The sequence below is a fragment of the Helianthus annuus genome, chromosome 17 (genome assembly GCF_002127325.2).
Source record: "Helianthus annuus cultivar XRQ/B chromosome 17, HanXRQr2.0-SUNRISE, whole genome shotgun sequence".
In the NCBI taxonomy this organism is placed as follows: Eukaryota; Viridiplantae; Streptophyta; class Magnoliopsida; order Asterales; family Asteraceae; genus Helianthus; species Helianthus annuus.
Window position 1 is genome coordinate 51788419 of NC_035449.2, and position 17809 is coordinate 51806227.

At 37.3% G+C, this 17809-nt stretch overlaps 1 protein-coding gene and 1 long non-coding RNA gene across 2 annotated transcripts; both read left to right on the forward strand.

Moving 5' to 3' along the window:
* Positions 1-6091: 6091 nt before the first annotated feature.
* LOC110923106 lies at positions 6092-8847 on the forward strand. The gene is made up of 3 exons (XR_002583745.1): positions 6092-6214; positions 7396-7484; positions 8670-8847. It is a non-coding gene; the product is annotated as an uncharacterized LOC110923106 (long non-coding RNA).
* A 1571-nt stretch (positions 8848-10418) lies between these two features.
* Positions 10419-11787, forward strand: LOC110922114 (L-lactate dehydrogenase B). Its single transcript, XM_022166444.2, has 2 exons — positions 10419-11095; positions 11322-11787. The coding sequence occupies exons 1-2, from the start codon at positions 10484-10486 to the stop codon at positions 11763-11765; spliced, it is 1056 nt and encodes a 351-aa protein (XP_022022136.1). The 5' UTR covers positions 10419-10483; the 3' UTR covers positions 11766-11787.
* The last annotated feature ends 6022 nt before the right edge of the window (positions 11788-17809 follow it).

Genomic DNA, 17809 nt, shown 5'->3' on the forward strand with positions numbered 1-17809 from the left:
AGATCACAGGCCCTGAGTTTGTACTTGAGGCATCAGAGAGCATTGTGCAGATCCGAAACCGTATGGCCGCAGCTCGCGATCGTCAGAAAAGCTACGCTGACAAGCGTAGTAAACCGCTAGAATTTGAAATCAATGACCGCGTGATGTTAAAGGTTTCACCCTGGAAGGGTGTGGTGCGTTTTGGGAAACGCGGCAAACTAAACCCTCGTTATGTGGGACCGTTCAAAATCCTGGAACGAATTGGAAAGGTGGCCTACAGGTTGGAATTACCTGCTGAGTTGGGTAATGTCCATGATGTGTTTCACGTATCGCAGCTAAAGAAGTGTTTGGTTGATGAAACACTAGTTGTACCATTTCAAGAGCTCAAGATAGATGACAAATTGCAGTTTGTCGAAGAACCAATTGAGATTATGGATCGGGAAGTTAAAGTTCGGAAACACAGCCGTATACCGATTGTGAGAGTTCGTTGGAACTCAAGACGTGGTCCAGAGTTCACGTGGGAACGCGAGGACCAGATGAAACTTAAGTATCCACATTTGTTCCCCGAAGACCAGTCCAAACCTAGTGAACCTACTGTTGATGCAACTAGTGAATTTCGGGACGAAATTCCCATTCAAGTTGGGGAGGATGTGACACCCCAGGAAAACCAGCAGACGATATAACTTACCTAGCTTTAACCTATCCAGCTTTCTCAGTGAGTGCGTACCAAATTTCGGGACGAAATTTCTTTTTAGTTGGGGATACTATGACAACTCGTATTTCAAACCCGTCTTTGTACTGTATGCAACGTATGTGAACTTGATTGAACTATCGAATGTATGACATTATGACATGTTATGTGAATATGTATTATGTGAATATGTATATATCTATTTAATCCGAACCGCACAACACATAGCCAATCGCACAAGCTAATGGGCCGACTCATGACACTCTTGGCCCACTCTCTTTTGAAACCGAAACACATAGACAACCCATGAAGGGCTTCGGCCCACTACACTTATACGAATTAGATGGTGGGATATACACCTCATTCGTTACAATTTACCTCACACACACTCAAAACCCTAGCTCCCTCTTCTCTCACTCAAACTCGACGGCACAAGACAAACAAGGAACATTCTTTGTTCGGATCACCCTCTTGCCATCATTAACCGGTTAGTGTGCTTATGATTGTTTGCGTGTTTGAGTTATAGATTACGTGTTGATGTGTGTACTATGATAGTCTTGCATGATGATTTAGGGTTTTTAATTTGATTGATTATGTTCTTGTGTATAAGATTACATGATATAGAACCAGAACCGATTAGATGATTAATCGGTTGCCATATTCTGTTTTCGGATTACTTGTTAAGATTGAATGCATGTAATCGGTGGTATATTGTATAATCGGACAGAATCATGTGATTTGATAAGTTGTTGTTATGCTTGAACAAGATTAGGGTTCATATGAATTTATGATGGATTGGCTTGTTTGATCGATAATTACAAGAATAGAAACTGTTAATTGAGTTGGTAAAACTTGGAAACTACTAAATGGATTGTAACTAACTAGCATGATTTCCGGAATGATAAGGCCGATCGCACAAGGCCTCCTATCACACAAATGGCCCAATCGCACAAGATCAGATCATTCAAGATCTGATCCAAACGTACAAGCTACTCGCACAAGCCGGACACACAAAGTTAATCACACAAGATGATATCCATCGCACAAGTCCCTTGGATCGCACATGCTCTATTGGGCCGCACTAGTAACTCTGTTTTGTTTGTTTGTTGGGCTGAGGTCCGTATGTGAACTCTTTAGCTGTTGGGCCGGGTGAGAAATCTTGGGCTGGGTAATAAAGCAGATCGCACAAGGTGTAGTTAGTCGGATTGGGCCGGACAAGCCCAAGTCACATCGCACAACCCACCCAGCCGCACAAGATTGTTATTCGTTCATTCGTTATTGGGCCGATATGTTAATTGAACCTGTTATTGTTATTTGGGCCGAAGTATAGGGATCGCACAACATGCTGTGGATCGCACAAGGTTGTGCTGATCGCACAACATGTTGGGCCGATTACCAGTGGGCCTATCTAATCGCACATTGTTTGATTGTTAAAGTGTTGCCATGACCTATACGTGTTTGTAACGTGATAACTTGTGTGAAACATACGTGCTTTACCTGAACCAAACCTGACTTATATGATAATCCTGTTAGGACGTGATTGACCATTCTTAATTCAAGTAACTTTGGTATAACCTGCCGAGCAATCCCAGGTGAGTTCATTGCATTTTCTCAAGCATGCGTCCCGGTGGTTTGGGACAACTGGTAAACATTTGGAAGGGAAACATTGGGTAAACAACTTAATTGGTTTTGGTGTTTTGCCTGGAGGGCAATGGGGGTAATTAGTTGATAGCGCTATTAGGTGGGAAACCTCACACCGGGCCGTAGGGACGGGGTGAACTAATTATCTGGGTTTCACTATGGTTGTTAAGAGGCACACTCCTCGGTTACGTAAGGGCGTTTTCCCTAGGGTAACTAGCGTGTACAACATAGTGGGTTGCTAAGAGGCACACTCCTCGGTTACGTAAGGGCGTATTCCCTAGGGTAACTAACATGAGCAACATCGTATCACAACATTAAATCGCATTAACATATATCTGGTAATACAACACGTTAACGAAACCTTGAACTCACCAGCGTAGTCTGACACACTTGTTTGCATGCTTGTAGGTCGTTAATCTTGGAACATGGACTTGCTATCTGGAAGTGCTGGAGTGGTCATGGATCGAAGCTATTGGATTACTTATAATTGATACATTGGTTTTGAGTTTTATTATGAAATAATTGCTAAACGACTTATCATATGCTTCCGCTATATAACTCTTTGTGAATCAATATTTTGTTTGACAATTAATCTTGGCAATTAATGACATGTTTTATTTAAATATTTATCATTGGTTCAACGTGATTGGTGGCTCAGACTCTGATGTGTAACACGCCTCGCGGGGTTCCCGCAGGTGGTATTTTGGGGGTGTTACATTAAGGACTGAAATTGCGTGGTAATTGAGACTAATTTTCATTCTTTTAAAACATCTTATTAGAGACTGGTATGATACGGAATCTCAAACCTAACGAAATGCATTAAGAACTATAAACATGTTTAAAAGACTGATTTTCAGTCCCTAAAGTAATACAATAGAGACTGAATATCATAGTATCTGAGACTAATTTGCAGTCACTGAAGAAATGAATCGAGGACTGAAATGATGTGGTACTAGAGGACAATTTGATGACTGAATTTTTGTGTATCAAAGACTGATCGCTAGTCTCTATTGTTTTCATACAATTGGGACTGATTTACAGTTACCAAAAGCACTATCTAGTACTAGGTATCCGCGACTGGCTGGGGACTAGCAAATCAGTCCCCGATAACCATTAGGAACTGATTTTGATGTACCAGATACTGATTTTTCAGTCCGTAACACTCATTTTTTTGTAGTGGAAACGAGAAAGACATCATGATGATGATGTCATGCTAGTATGGAGTACATATGATCACACACGAAATATATGTATAAAGTGCATGGTACACGAAACATATGAATTATATATGTTTGCACACGAAACATATTGTGACACGAAATGTCAAGAAACAAATATGGTTCGTGTGTCACAAAAGAAGTACTTCATGTCTGATAGTATTGTTTCGCATAGTGTTTCGTGTGATGTGTCTCTGTTTCGTGTGTTCACCTGCTGTATCGCCTATAAATACAGCAGGTTAGGACTCAGTCTGTAAGAGAGAGAGAGAGAGAGAGAGAGAGAGAGCTATCAGAGCTATTATATGGTTGTATTTTGTACCTAAACTCTGTTGAAATCAATATACGGAACCGTTAATAATTGTATCTTTGCGTATTGATTATACTTCTCGCTCGGTTGTGCTGTAACTTGGATTCCGCACTCGTTAAGGCATCCGAAACAAGAAATCATCGTAGTCTGACGATCCGTATAGGGACCCACACTACGCTACGCTAAGCTATACATGTATTTTATCATTACGTGTCGTGTTATGAAGTATACCTTGTATACATCAAAATACGGCCCCGTATACGCACCGAAACGACAAAAACCCAAAATCAGTTTTTTTACTTAACCCTTATACGATCGTATAGGGCAAAACCCGGATGTATAGTAGGCTAATACGGATCGTATAGGCTAATATGATCCGTATAGACCCCCCCCTGCATTCTCAATAAAACCAAGGGGTTAATTGATAAATCAGGGGGTCTATACAGATCGTATACACTTATACTATTCGTATACTATACGACCCGGTTTTGACCTATACGATCGTATAGGGGTTAAGTTAAAAAAATTAGATTTTGGGTTTTTGCCGTTTTGGTGCGTATACGAGCCGTATTTTGATGTATTTTTATCATTACGTGTCGTTTTATGAAGTATACCTTCTATACATGTCATTTCCAGTGACGTTCGGTTCCGTGTGGTATCGTGTTCTATGATTACGTGTAATTTTGTTTGGAATCCACTTATACTCTAATGTGTCGTGTTGTATGTATACGCGTCGTACGATATCATTACTTGGCTTATTTTGTCGTTAAATGTCATATTATAACGTATATTGTCAATATGTTCCATATTGTGGCATATATTGTCCGTACTGGTCGTATCAGTGACGTTTGGTATTGTCATGTTTATTGTCTGCAAGTGTCATATTAGGGTGTAGATTGTCTATACGTGTCGTGTTATTGCATATTATGGCGTAGTATCCGGTTACTACACCTATATATGCTCATACGAGACCTATACCTCACCTAGGGGTGTGCATAGGTCGGTTTGGGCCGGTTTTGACCTAAAACCATAACCATAACCATAACCGTGATGTCATTAATGTATAACCATAACCATAACCGATCGGTTATGGTGGTTATGGTAATTCGGTTTGATGGTTATAGCGGGTCGGTTATGGGTTGTTAACCGTGTATTTAGCTTAGGTAAATATAGCGTAATTTTTTTTAACATGGAATAAATTGTTATTGCATATCTGTATATATTAGTATATTACATAGTATTAAAAAATATATATAATCTATAATAATAATACCAATTATTACTGAATATTGAAATAAAGTGATATGATACATTCCATAAATTCAAATAAACATCCAACCAAAACCACAAAACGATATGGAAAACCCATAAATACTAAAAATCTTCAATGAAAAACATCAAATATTAAAAATATGGTTAATAATCATAAATCCTACAAATTTTATTACATGTCGGTTCGGTTCGGTTACGGTGGGTATAGAAGAAATGATAACCATAACCGACCCGCTACTTTCGGTTTTCAAAAAAACCATTAACCGACCCACCGATTTTTTATTTGGTTTGGTTTTTTCGGTTCGGTTTGTCGGTTAATTCGGTTATGCTTCGGTTAATTCGGTTTTTTGCACACCCCTAACCTCACCTATACTATACTACATTGTACATGGTATTCTTAAAAAAAAATTAAGGAAGTTTTTATTTAAAAAATGAATATTTTTTAGAAAACTCTGTTAAAACCATAACCAAATGTATAAAAAATTGTAAAAAATAAACTCAACCAATACCACCCGTATAGACCTATACGACCCGTATAGGTCCAGTCAAATAGACAAAATCTAACACATTAGTCTTTATTGGAAATTAAAAAAGTAATACGACCTGTATAGGCCTATACGACCCGTACTGAAGGTGTGAATTTAAGAATTCAGATGTGCGAATAATACGACCCTTTAATAAACCTGTTTATTATATATTCTAATATGTTAATTGTTAATATATAACATTGTCAAAATATGTGTAACGCCCCAAAATTTGAATTTTAATCCACTAGTAGGTTTCCTTATGTATTAGTATTAAATAAAATAACTAAGCTATTTAACTTAGTTAAATAGTTAGTCAAACAAGTAAGGAATAAAACTTAATGCCAATTGTGACCAAATAGTAAACAAGAAGGAGTAAAAGTGGGAAAATAGGTTGTAGTTTCTATTAAATAGAAAACTTCAGTGGTTAGTGTGTGCTTATATGTGTGTGTGTGTCGACACCAAAGGAGAACAAAGAAAAGGTTCTCCCAAACACTCTAAAATCTAGAAATTTAAGAAGGATTTGAAGCGAAATCAATGCATGAATGAAGAATCCTTACCATCTCATGCTAATGAACATGTGGTAAGTTATAAATTTTGATTTGGTGATTTTTTAAAGAAGTGAGTTATGATCAAACCATCAAGTAGTATGAAATTAAGTATGAGGAGGTGTTAGAATCACCATATAGGTCTTGGGTTATGAACGGTTTGGAGTAATTTGATGTTTGGAGGTGAAAACCACTTCTAGTGGTGAAGATGGCGACATGGGTGTGTCACCCATGTCCAATCCTTGTTCAAATCTTGTTGTGCTATGTTGTATGTAATGCATTCTTGTTAGGTAGATTGAATGTGATATGAATTTGTTGATGTTTTGTGTTAATTGATGAATGAAAACATGAAGTAGGAAGTAAATCATGAAACACTTGTACATTATGCATAAATTGTGGTATGCACCCCAAGTGTTTGATGAAATGCCTAGGTGAGATTAATAGATGAAATGGTATGCAAGTAATGGATGAAATCGTATAATATGGGGATATGATGTATTTGATGATAAATAAACATGAGAGAACTATTTTTAGATGGAATTCATGTAGGATTTGGTTGGCCATGTTATTTGGTAAAAGTATGCATTAGAATATTGTACTCTATGTTGGAGTGGTATGATGGTTACTACATGTTTGAATAATTGCTTAATCAGAATTGATAAGTAAAAGTACACTAAATGTGAAGCATATGAGATCATTAGAACATGTTGAAGTTAGAATGATGTAGGGTTGTTAAGCATAGGTCATGGTGTTAGTTGTAGAATTATGTTACTAGAATGAACGGAATTGAATATATTTGGTGTGTACATATAACTAGATGATCATGTCGTTGTATGCTTATTGCATCGTGAGTATGAAATGTATGTAGTGTCATTAGTATAATCTACTATAATGACATGGATGTATGAGGTTAAGTCGAAAGTTCATATGATAAATCGTTGACTTTCTGAAAGTCAACTGTGCATGAGTAGCAATGTTAGACTTTTTGTCACAATTGTAATGTTATAGAAAGTCATATGATGCATGTTATATCCATATGTGTTATATGTGATGACGTGATGAATTATATGAGTTTGAAAAGATTGACTTGTGGAAATATGCCTTATGCTTGTTAGAATTGACTAATGAAAGTCAAATGTGAAACATGAATTTGATATGATCGTTAATATGTACAATCATGTATGCTAACAAGAATGTGAATGCGATGACATGAAAGTATAGGAATCATGTCAAGATGGATGGAAGCATGGAAGGCTAACAGGTCAAAAGGAGGCGAGGAAACGGATGCGAATACGGACACTTAAGGTAAGTGATTTCCGGAATCACTTCTTATTTATAAATGAAGTTTGGTATGTTGTATATAGAGAACCATGTAAGAAGTTACGGGTAAGGGTAAGTACCAAGGTAAGTTCATATGAACTTCGTCTATCCTTAATGCAAATTAGGTTGATAGTTCATTATGTTAATGGAATGTTCATCATGTTACTAAAATGTTCATCATTTTACTGAAATATTCATCATGTTAATGGAATGTTCATCATGTTACTAAAATGTTCATCATGTTAATGGAATGTTTATCATGTTACTGAAATGTTCATCATGTTAATGGAATGTTCATCATGTTACTGAAGTGTTCATCATATTAATGGAATGTTCATCATTTTACTGAAATGTTCATCATGTTACTGGAATGTTCATCATGTTAATGGAATGTTCATCATGTTACTAAAATGTTCATCATTTTACAGAAATGTTCATCAGGTTAATGTAATGTTCATCATGTTAATGGAATGTTCATCATTTTACTGAAATGTTCATCATGTTAATGGAATGTTCATCATGTTACTAAAATCTTCATCATTTTACTGAAATATTCATCAGGTTAATGTAATGTTCATCATGTTACTGGAATGTTCATCATGTTAATGGAATGCTCATCATGTTACTGAAATGTTCATTATGTTAATGCAATGTTCATCATGTTTGTTGGAAGTTAGTCGGTTATGTTTAATTGCTATTACATTGATTTGTGTTGATATGTTTGTAGGTAAGGCTCCACTTACGAATAAGTGAATGTGACTTGTATGTATGTATGTATGTAGATATGGAACTGTAGCGTGTGTAAGTAGTGTGAACTTGTATGTATTCACATATGAATGGGATACGTATGAATGTACTTAGATATATGAAAGTGTATACAAGTGTTGTAATCTAATGATTGTAGATCACTGGTATACGTATATGTGAAGATGTGGGTTTTCAGTATGTTTGAGATTACGTATTCCTAACCATGTTACTATTGAGAATGAAATGGAGTGCAGGAATGGGAACGCCGGACTCTCGAGGAATCGATGTCGGACTCGAGTAAATAAAATTGAGAGGATGTTTCAATGGAATACCTTACGTAGTTAGAATGTGATATAGCCTTTTAAGTATATGTATTGAATTATATATGATGTTACTATGTACTAACATGTTGGTTATATATAGTGATCGCAGATTAGTCAGATATTCATGATGGACAAGTGAACGAGGGTCGAGTTGAAGATCATGGATTGTACGGGAAAGCGGTCACGTTGTTTGTAATTATTTGTTAACATAGTTACATTAAATAAATGATGAATGATGTATTTTTGTTAAAAAGGTTGACCTAAACGGTATTCAAGTATGTTAGAGTAGTTAAAAGAAAGAAATTTTGCGGTTCATTTTCCGTTGCGTCGTTTTGGGTCAAATCATGATTAGGGTCTTAAAATATGTCTTTTAAAAATGAAGTTTGATGTGAGATTTATAAATTCTATCAAGTTAATTTTTAAAACCTTTTTTGATTAATTAAAAAATAAGTTTGATGTATCATTTATAAATTCTGTGAAGTTAATTTTTAAAACCTTTTTTGATCGATTGGGTATTATTTTTTGTCATCAATAAATGTTAATTTAATTAAAGTGTACTTAGTCTTTTTAATATCATTTTAGTACAATTAAATTTTCTTAAATTGTAATTATAAATATAGTTAAGTCTATAAATATATATAAAAATAAGAACTAAAACTTATGTTTCAGATCTTTTTTATTATTTGACAAAAACAATCCATGATACAAATTTATATTTCGAGACTAATAAGGAAAATCGAAAATTATAACTATTCAAAATTAACTTCATATTAAATTTATCTGGTTAATGATACAACTGTCTATAATTAAATAATAGGTATCAATAACTGAATTAATACTAAATATTTAAACATACATATTATTTAGTGTTATTTATGATTGCATTGTTAAACAGGTTATAGGAAAAACAAGTTGAAGAGGCATATATAGAACACAAGATAAGTTATCCTTCAAATTCTCTTAAATTTGTGAAGGGTACAAAAATATAATGTATCGTAAAATATAATACAATGCCAACAAATATAACACAATGTCAAAAAAAGACATAATAGAATGCAAAAAAGACACAATAACGCAAATAGAGAAAAGACACAGGGCTAAATATAAATACACAATAATCCTAACTAAAAATCCAAACACAAAAAACGAAAACTTAAAATCTCTTATAATAGAGTTCGACAAGACGGTTCTAATGCCTTTTGAATGAGTTCAATCGAAGTACCCTGACTTTCTATTTTTAGGAGACTATGTATTTATACTTTATCACATGCATGATATGTATTTTGAAGATAAAAATTAATAGATACAAATAAATTATAGATGTACTAATCACCTCTCAAATCATATGCTATTATCTATAAAAACACATATAATCCAATAAAACGTTACAGTATGTGGTGTGTGTAATAATTTATGTAACAGTACGTACAATTCATCTCTTGTTTATTACTTAAAAAGAAAATTAAATTTATATTGTGTGTACGGGAGTGAGTGGGTGTTAATGGCTATTGTCTGATTACAGAATGACTTTCGATATTGAGGCATTTGTTTCCAGGCTTACATATTATATTATGTACGTGGTCATATATGTTATATATGCTGCTACTTATATAAGACTATTTTTTATAATAATCTACCCATGGTTTCAAAACCATAAAAGAAAATTTAATCATGCTGCTTTATCTACTTAGCTTATCAATACTCATTTAGTTAATATAAAACTCACATATCCTACTTTAGATAAGCAGCGGTTTTGATATCAAATGGATCTTGAATCTATCATGGATCTTCTCTAAATACTATATTAATAAAATAATGACCTTTGTTAGTATAAATACCAACTCCCACATCTCCATCAATTCCATCACAATCCATATTTCAAACATCTTTTTGGAGTATAACACATCAAAGAAAATGCAGAAAATTAGTGCTTCATCTTTAGCTCTTGGTCCAGATGGATTAAACATAGCTCAGTCCTTCTTCAAGCCCATCCATGGTGCATTACCACCACCACCCACCACCCGCAACACCAAAATCTCCGTCATTGGCGTAGGAAATGTCGGTATGGCCATTGCCCAAACCATTCTGACACAAGATCTCGCAGACGAGATCGCTCTCGTCGACGTTAACCCCGACAAGCTCCGTGGTGAGATGCTTGACCTCCAGCACGCCGCTGCATTCCTCCCACGTACCACTATCTCTGCATCCGTTGATCACTCATGCACTGTTGGTTCTGATCTTGTGATTGTAACCGCGGGTGCCCGCCAGTTACCCGGGGAGTCTAGGCTGAATTTGTTGCAGAGGAATGTGAGTTTGTTCTCCAAGATAATTCCTCCATTGTCAGCCGGGTCTCCGGAGACTGTTATGATGATAGTGTCTAACCCGGTGGATATTTTGACGTATGTTGCATGGAAATTATCTGGGCTTCCAGCTAACCGGGTTATCGGGTCAGGTACTAATCTGGATTCTTCACGCTTTCGGTTTCTCATTGCGGATCATCTTGATGTCAATGCCCATGATGTGCAGGTTAGTTTGAAGTTTTACGAGTCCTTACATACACTACTAGAAAACTGCCGAAAACTTAACCCTAGTTCTCGTCAGAGTTTTGTTAGAAACTGGTCAGAAATTTAAACAAAATTAGAAAATAAGAATAAAAAGAAATGGACAGATTATCTGTAACGTACATTCCAATAATATTTTGTAAACATGTCACTTACTAGTTATTAATCTTTTATCTAACTTTTTACTCAAGGCATATATCATGGGAGAGCACGGAGACTCTTCTGTAGCACTATGGTCAAGCATAAGCGTTGGTGGAGTGCCGATACTTAGCTTTCTAGATAGACAACAAATCGCCTATGAGAAGCAAACACTCGAGAACATACACAAAGAAGTCGTCCAAGGTGCATATGAAGTGATTGGTTTAAAGGGTTATACATCATGGGCCATTGGTTACTCGGTTTCTAACCTAGCTCGGACCATATTAAGGGACCAACGCAAGGTGCATCCTGTTTCAGTACTAGCTAAAGGGTTCTATGGCATCAATGGGGGCGAGGTGTTCCTTAGCTTGCCGACACAGTTGGGAAGGAGCGGAGTGATGGGAGTGACGAGTTTGCATCTAACCGAAGATGAATCTCAACAACTTCAAAAGTCTGCTATGACCATTTTGGAGGTGCAAAGCGAATTGGGTATTTGAATTTGATTAAATATCCTTTTATATTTATATTAGCAAAGAATCTGTTTGTATTTGTATTTATTTGTGATGTTAAGTTTATGTGTGTGGTTTTCTTTGTATTTTGTAATCTTTAACGATTAAAAATATGTGAGTTTTATCTATTTCAATGCTTTTACCAATAATTATTTTAAAAGAGACCATTTTTTTGGATATTCACACCCTCTCACTTTATTTCGCTCTGTATACACATCAATATATAGAGATAGAGTGAGAACGAGTGTTCCACTAAGATTTTGAAATGTACCAATAAGATAATCATTTTTATTGGTAGATTACTTAACTGACGTAGAGAGCAAAAATATAATATAAGTGAGTATAGAGAGTTCCACAAACTTTATAGAAATAATTTTAACTTCACATCAAATTAGTTGTTGAAGAAACGTGTATCAGATGGGTAAGTTCTGTCGGGTAATTTCCACGCCAGCAACCTGAACGATGACCTACAAAGTAACACACCGTCAGGACTCATTACTGGAATGAGGTTATTGTTGGGTTTCCGTGGTGATCGGCCAAAACTTTAATTTATCAAAACCCGGTTCAATAAATAATAGTTAATTAATTAAACGAGTTAATTAATAAAACGCAGCGGAAATATAAACTAATGATCAACAAAACGAAACCCGACAAGATCCGGTTACATGCAAATACGAGCACGGTAAAAAATATATATTTAACTACCGATGAGAAAGATATACCTCGGTTAATGACTAACCGGTCGAGACACCGAGGTTCAACGAACAAGTGCTAGTAAACGAACCAACGAGATGCGACAAAGGGGGCGGCGCTGAGCGGCGACAGCCGGCGGCAGTCAGCAGCGGCAGCCGGGGCAGCAAGCGGCGGCAGGCGGCGGCAGGTGCCGGCTGGACAGCGGCTGGCAGCGGCTGGGACGGGGAGGCGACGGAGGCAGCGGGGCGGCGACGGTGGCAGCCCGTGGCTGGCTTGGTGGTCGGTTTTATGTGGGTGTTCTTGAGAGAGTTTTTGCAACCTTGTGTTCATCAAACTCTCTTATCTCTCAAATTGCAAGACCCACCATTTAAATAGACATGGACCTCTTTTGCATGATTGCCAAGTGTCAAGACATGCAAAATTGCATGTACTCTGATTGGGCAAAAGGGTGGTGCATGAAAAGTGGTGTAAGATTCTTTGCATGCAATGCCATTGGCCGAGATTTAGGTGCGCGACAAGTGGCAATGCAAGAGTGTTCTTGTCTCACCCGGTCCACGTACCCGTCTTTCCGTTAATACCCGCGTATGATCATAAATAATTATGATATGTCTCGTATGTTGTTCGTAATTACCAGTTAAACGGGTTAAGTGGATTTTTAGTTCGTTGCCCAAGGTGTAACTCTTACGGTCAAGACCCGGTCGGCAACGTTGACTTATTGAACCGGACATAATATCTAACAGCTCCCACTTGGACGGTCTCTGATAAGATCTCAATGCAGACAGCCAGCGGTGTTCTAGCTACACATAGCTGCCCCCAACAGGTCATGACACTTTAAAGTCATTTACCAAGGTATCTTCTCTTTAGCAACGACTTCCTACATGAAGACAGTAGACTTATGGCAATTCTTCGTCATCTATCCTTTCTGTAAAAGACATCAATTGAACAATGAGACATGGATCAGATTCAATCTCACATGGCGTTCAATCATTATCGTTCTCGTTCACAGAATCAAAGTGGTCCAATCAAACACACAGTAAGTTTGGGTAAGGCCATACACTTCACCAGTTTGAATCAACGAGGGCGCCCAGATGTCTAACTGTTACATATAATGTAAGAGTACAGAATCCCATCTTGGCTACATACAACTCCCACTGAACTTCAGAACCATTCTCAACCAATGCCTTTATGACTAGCAGTTACGCGACAGCGTTGGACACTGATCAAAGAATAGTCTTTAGTAAACGAAAGTTCTAGTATGTATCTCAGGTCAGAGGATACTAAATGAGTATACCTAAATCAAATACATCTTATGACCATGATCCATGAAGATGATTTTATTCGAGTTACATCCAACGTCATTTATAATGAGGTTTGTGAGTCTGGAAGTCAACTCCTTGAGTCCACAGTCAGAACAGTCTTAATTTAGAGTCGTTCCCACGAGTCTGACCGACTACGGATAATTTAGAATACAAGATTCATGGATTAAACGTACAAAAATCGAACACAGCTGTAAGATTCAAACTTTGCATTTAGCTGGTAAATCAAAGGTGAATTCAAAAGGTACAACTGTTTGAATGTTCGTACATCCAAATACTAAATCAAAACAAATGGCTATCCAATCTAAGACCGATAGCATTCCCATGCTTATCCTAAGACATCGGTTTAGTGAATGGGTCTGCTAAGTTTTGATCTGTGTCTATTTTGCTTATTAAGATGTCACCTCGTTCCAGTATTTCCCGTATATAGTGGAACTTTCTTAGAATGTGCTTAACCCTATGATCTGGGCTCCTTGGTTTGAGCAATGATTCCTGTGTTATCACAGAACACCTAGATTGGTTTCTGAACACTCGAAACCACATCGAGGTCATTGATGAATTACTTCATCCAAGCAGATTCTTCCGCAGCATCTGATGCAACTATACATTCGGATTCGGTGGCTGAATCCGCCACCATACTCTGTTTGGAGCTTTTCCAATAGACAGCTCCTCCATTGAGAGTGAATACGAATCCTAATTGTGAGCGAGAATTATCTCGGTCACTTTGGAAGTCAGCATCAGTGTAACACCTTACAGTGAGCTCCTCTTCCACTCCTCCAAACACCAAGAACATATCTTTGGTTCTTCTCAAGTACCTCAGAATGTTCTTTACTGCAGTCCAATGGGCAATGCCAGGACAGTGCTAAAAACGACTGGTCATGCTTAAAGCATACGAGACGTTAAGTCTAGTACATAGCATACATGATTGAAACAATCGTTGAAGCATATGGAACTGCATCCATTTGCTTAGTTTCAATGTCCGTTGAAGGAGATTGCGATTTGTTCAACACGGTTCCTTTAGTCATAGGAACACCTCCTTTCTTGGAGTTTTCCATCTTGAAGCGTGTCATCATTTTGTCTATGTACGTTCTTTAACTTAGCCCTAGAAGCCGCTTAGATCTATCCCTATAGACCTTCATTCCTATAATGTAAGCAGTTTCTCCAAGATCTTTCATTGCGAAGCAAGATCCCAAATGGTGTTTAACTTCGTTAAGCATAGGGATGTTTATTTCCAATGATTAGTATATCATCCACATACAGGATGAGGAATGATATGGTGCTCCTACTAACCTTTCTGTAAACACAAGCCTTATCTTCATTCTTGACAAAACCAAACTCTTTGATCTTCTGGTCAAGGTGAAGATTCCAGCTACGAGATGCTTGCTTGAGTCCATAAATGGACTTATTGGGTTTGCTCACCTTAGTTGGATATTTAGGATCGACGAAACCTTCAGGCCACCTTATAGACATTTTCAGAGAGATGTCTATTAGGAAGGGAGGTTTTGACATCCATTTGCCATATTTTGTAATCACAGTACGTAATTATGGCAAGCAATATCCCGACTGATTTAATCATAACAACGGGCGAGAAGGTCTCATCGTAGTCAATACCTTGAGTTTGAGTGAAACACTTCGCAACTAGCCGTGCTTTATAGGTGTGTATGTTTCCATGCATATCGGTTTTTTCTCTTAAAAAATCCATTTGCTCCCTACTGCCCGAGATTCGGGGGGTAGCTCAACCAAGTACCATACTTGATTGTCATGCATAGATTGCATCTCGACGTTCATGGCTTCTTGCCATTTCTCAGATTCTGAATCTAAGATTGCAGATTGTAGTTAGCAGGTTCGTCATTAGACTTAGCTACTAATAAGACTTCGGGACCTTTTAGACGCCATAGACATCTATCAGATTTTTGCGAGTTCTACTACTTCTGCAAACGCTTGTGTTTTATGTCTGACTCATTGGCAACAACTACTTGTTGATCAGACAGTCCGACTACCTTAGCGGTTGTTTGTGGTTCTTGAATCTCTTCAAGATCAACCACATTATTTCCAGTTTCTCGATTAAGAAGTTCTTTCTCGAGAAAGTGTCCCTTCCGTTTGATGGAAATCACATTTGCATCAGGATGGTAGAAATAATGTCCGCTTCTTTTATAGTATCCGACGAAAACAATCTTTTCGCCTCGAGGATCGAGCTTATCATCAGAATCACTTGTGATGTATGCATCACATCCCCATACTCTAAGGTATTCCAAATTGGGTTTACGCCCATGCCATATCTCATATGGAAGTTTTGTTTACCTTTTAGTCGGAATCAAATTGACAATGCGGGAAGCGATCATAAGAGCTTGTCCCAAAAGGAGTGAGGCAAGTTAGTTCTACACATCATTGATCGAACCATATCAAGTAGAGTTTGATTTCACCTTTCACTAACGCCATTAAGTTGGGGTGTGCCAGGTGGAGAGGGTTGTGAAACTATTCCACACTCTTTTAGATGATTGAGAAATTCAAAGCTGAGGTATTCACCACTTCGATCTGATCGAAGTACTTTTATCTTTCTATCAAGCTGGTTTTTAGTCATGGTTTCTAGACATGGTTCTAAAAGGGCCATATACGTCATGTGAATGAGTTCTAGAAGACCATTGATCCGTTCACCAACATCGGTGAAGGGGTGCTTTGTGAGTTTGCCAGCTAAGCAAGATTCGCAATCATCAAAGGGGTCCTGTCTAGTGGATTCGAGAATCCCCTTGGACTAGAGTCTTTTATGCGTGCCTTACTTATGTGGCCAAGTCTGCAATGCCATAAATATATTTCATTTATGCCAGCTTTGTTACGTTTAGAAAGATGATATATGTTATTACTTGTTTAAACATCAATCTCATAAATACCATTTCGAGGTTCAGCCTCAAAATAAAAGACATCATTCAAGTAGGCTATAATAGAAGAACCATTTAAAACGTACTTGAATTGAATCCTTGTTCAAAAAGTGAAGAAATTGAAATAATGTTTCTGGTCAAACCAGATGCATATAAACAGTTATTTAAAGTAACTACAAGGCCAGTGGAACATAAAAAAATGTTCTAGTTGCAAGAACTGGAACTCTCTTTCCATTACCAACTATGAGTTCCAGGTAGCCTTGTTTCAGTTTCTTCCACTTTTCAGGCTCTTGCAAGACATTAATGATGTGGTAACCACATCCGGTATCAAATACCCATGTGTTGCTTAGAAACAGTGAAAAGTTCAATAACATAAATGAGAATATCAGAAGAAGTGTCAATGTTATTGGTCTTGTTCATATTCAGCTTGGCTAGATACTGTGGGCAGTTTCCTTTCCAGTGCCCATTTGGTTGCATTCAAAGCACTGACGCTCCTAGGAGGGTGTGGTTTTGCAACATGCCTGTTGTTAGTGGCATTTCTGGCAGCAACAACAACTTTTCTCTTGCCTTTGCTCTTGTGTTTCCTTTTCTTGTTATTGGGCATCTTAACACCACCTGACTTGACCATTAGAACTTGGTTGGTTTTGTGGAATAACCAAGTTTGTTCATTTGGTCAATGTATCCTTCCGTCTTTAGCACATGAGTACTGATACATGATCCTTCCAACATTTTACAGCTTATGAGCTGTTTCATGGTGTCATATCGCTCCTGTTGGGCTTGTGTTCTGGAACATGCCTTTCAGTTGCTGGATCATGTCATAAGCATCCATATCTTCTTCTAAAGTTCAGGAGACATGGTAGCTTTCATAAGTCAGGCTACCTCAACGGCATCCTCGTTATGTTTCTCCAGTGCCTTGCGAGCAGTAGTAGAATTACTTTCAGGCTCGGTAGGGACTGGGCTATCTAAGATATACAACTTTTCCTCCATCTTGAGAACTATTCTCAGATTGCGGTGCCATTCGAGAAGGTTGGTGTTATTCAAATTTTTATTTCTTTTCAAGTATAGACTTGAGAATGAAGGAGTTGTTTTTATTAGACATCTGTTATATAAGCAAGGTGATATTAATGAGTATTTTCGATGTATATCT